Source organism: Mastomys coucha, unplaced genomic scaffold (genome assembly GCF_008632895.1).
Source record: "Mastomys coucha isolate ucsf_1 unplaced genomic scaffold, UCSF_Mcou_1 pScaffold5, whole genome shotgun sequence".
In the NCBI taxonomy this organism is placed as follows: Eukaryota; Metazoa; Chordata; class Mammalia; order Rodentia; family Muridae; genus Mastomys; species Mastomys coucha.
In genome coordinates this window covers 91,356,041-91,357,984 of record NW_022196911.1, presented here as the reverse complement: position 1 = coordinate 91,357,984, position 1,944 = coordinate 91,356,041, and the positions used below count along the sequence as shown (strand labels likewise).

The window sequence follows — 1,944 nt, the reverse complement described above, 5'->3', positions numbered from 1 at the left end:
CAGGAAAGGGCACTGTGCTGAAGCCAGAGAGCGGTATGCTTCTGCCACTAAGTGGGGATGGGACACCACCATTGACTTCCACCCAGAGGTCTCCAAGACATCCGAAGCATGACTAGGAGAAACGTGGAGAGAGAGGTTACCAAGGGGAGTGTACGCACGGACCACAGCTACCTAGACAGCACACTTCCCAGTGAGTGGTGTAACGCAATCAGCACGACCCGGACAGACTCGTAACACCCAGACAGACTCGTAACGTGAAGAGTGTACAGACCGGCAGACTGTGCTTGTGGCTCTTCCAATTCTTAAAACTTGGGACTCTGAGGTACTACACTTTCAAAACACTGCTGCAGAGATTTATACTCAGGGATACTAAGAAAGAGAAAGAGCAAGGGCTCTGACTCCCACCTGTTCTTGCCATTGACTAGCCTTGTTGACCACAAGGCACATCACAGCCAGGGCCTATTGAGAGTCAGAAAAGAGAAAATGACAGCCACTTTTTGCTCAATGGTTGTTACCTTCTAAAAGGTAACAAGCACCTATCCAACATAGAGTGTACCCTGAACAGATCTGACTTGCTGGGCCTTCCTTCCCTCTTCTACCTCAGGCTAGCCCTTAGAGACAACCATGAACTAGACTTAGAAGGCATTCTTTCTCCATATTTGGGTATTTTCTGGGTTAAAATTGTTCACTCATCTACCTGAACACCTTACACTTGCTAACCCCGAGGTGCTGCTAGGAGGGCTTTTTTTCCCCTCCAAATTTTGCTCCCCATCACGTAAGGGAGTAATAAAGTGCATCCCAATGAGAAGGACTATACTTATGACTTGTCCCAGCTCCTTCAAAGTACTCTAGAATGTACTGTGGTGAGCTCACCTGTCACCTGAATTAAGTAGCAGATCTGGTAGACTGTCTCCTTTTCAAAATAGTCTTTAACAATCAGTTAATGTCCACCCCTTCTCTTTTCCTGATCCCACCAGAGACTACAAAACATATTTTACTAACTCCTAAAACAGGAACTTCTATTCTCCTAGAATTTATCTTTATTTTGTTAGTCAAAGTAGAGGGAAGCCGCTGTCATTTGGGGCCCACAGCTCTTCAGCCAGCAGGGACCACTGCTCAGTTCCCACACTGCTTGGAAGTGAGCTCCACATGTGGAACCTGATCCATGCAAGCAAAACCATTTTTCACACTGTTGAGCTTAATGAAAAGATGACAATTCTCTATTTCCTATCAAAGGTTACCGAGGCTGCTCTCTCACTTTACCCACTAACTCAAAGTTCTTTCTCCCAACTGTTCTAAAGGAGGGACTCTGAAGGTGCTACTCACTAGTTGATGAAATCCACTGCCTGAGTTTTCAGCTGATCTGCACTGTGGAGGTCAGCCAGGATGAGAATCTCCGCAGCGTTCTCCACAGAGAGGTTACTGCAAAGGGCATCCTCGCACATGACCTTCAAACGCTCCAGGGCGTACTGTGAAACAAGCAGCACTGTGGTCAGAGTAGCAATGGCCCAGGGCTGACCGCCACTGAAGCCTTCCCCTTAGTTTTGCAGCTGGGAAACTAGGCATCTGAACACAGTTGCAGAGTGCAGGAAAAATACCAAGACAGTTATAAACACAACCATACTCTGAAGGGCAGTTGCTTAAGCCTGAAGTAAAGAGAACTGAAATGATGTGGTAGTCTTGTCTATCAAATTCTAAAACTTACCTGGTAGGAAATGACAACCAAAGCAGATTTATATCCCAATGCTCACTTATCACCTGCCTTTCTTACACAACCAGCACCTACTCTGACAGTGAAGCACTACCCAGCTGTAACCAGGAGAACACTCTATCACAGCTTCTGCAGTCCTACTACTTATAGCTGAGGCACTGTTTTGCTGGGGGTGGGGTTCCTTCCTTCCTTTTTTCTTTTCTTTTTTTTTTTTGGTTTTTTGATACAGGGTT

The 1,944-nt window shown here is 46.1% G+C and overlaps 1 protein-coding gene across 1 annotated transcript in view; it reads right to left on the bottom strand.

The window, feature by feature from the left end:
- Spop (speckle type BTB/POZ protein) overlaps positions 1-1,944 on the bottom strand; it is a gene marked incomplete at its 3' end in the record, with an annotated part of 79,066 nt that continues 77,122 nt past the window's right edge. The window contains exons 9-10 of the mRNA XM_031355077.1: positions 1,327-1,469; positions 1-112 (exon numbers count right to left, since the gene is read on the bottom strand). Of these exons, the coding sequence (XP_031210937.1) occupies positions 1-112; positions 1,327-1,469 (255 nt within the window). The remainder of the gene's footprint in view (positions 113-1,326; positions 1,470-1,944) is intronic.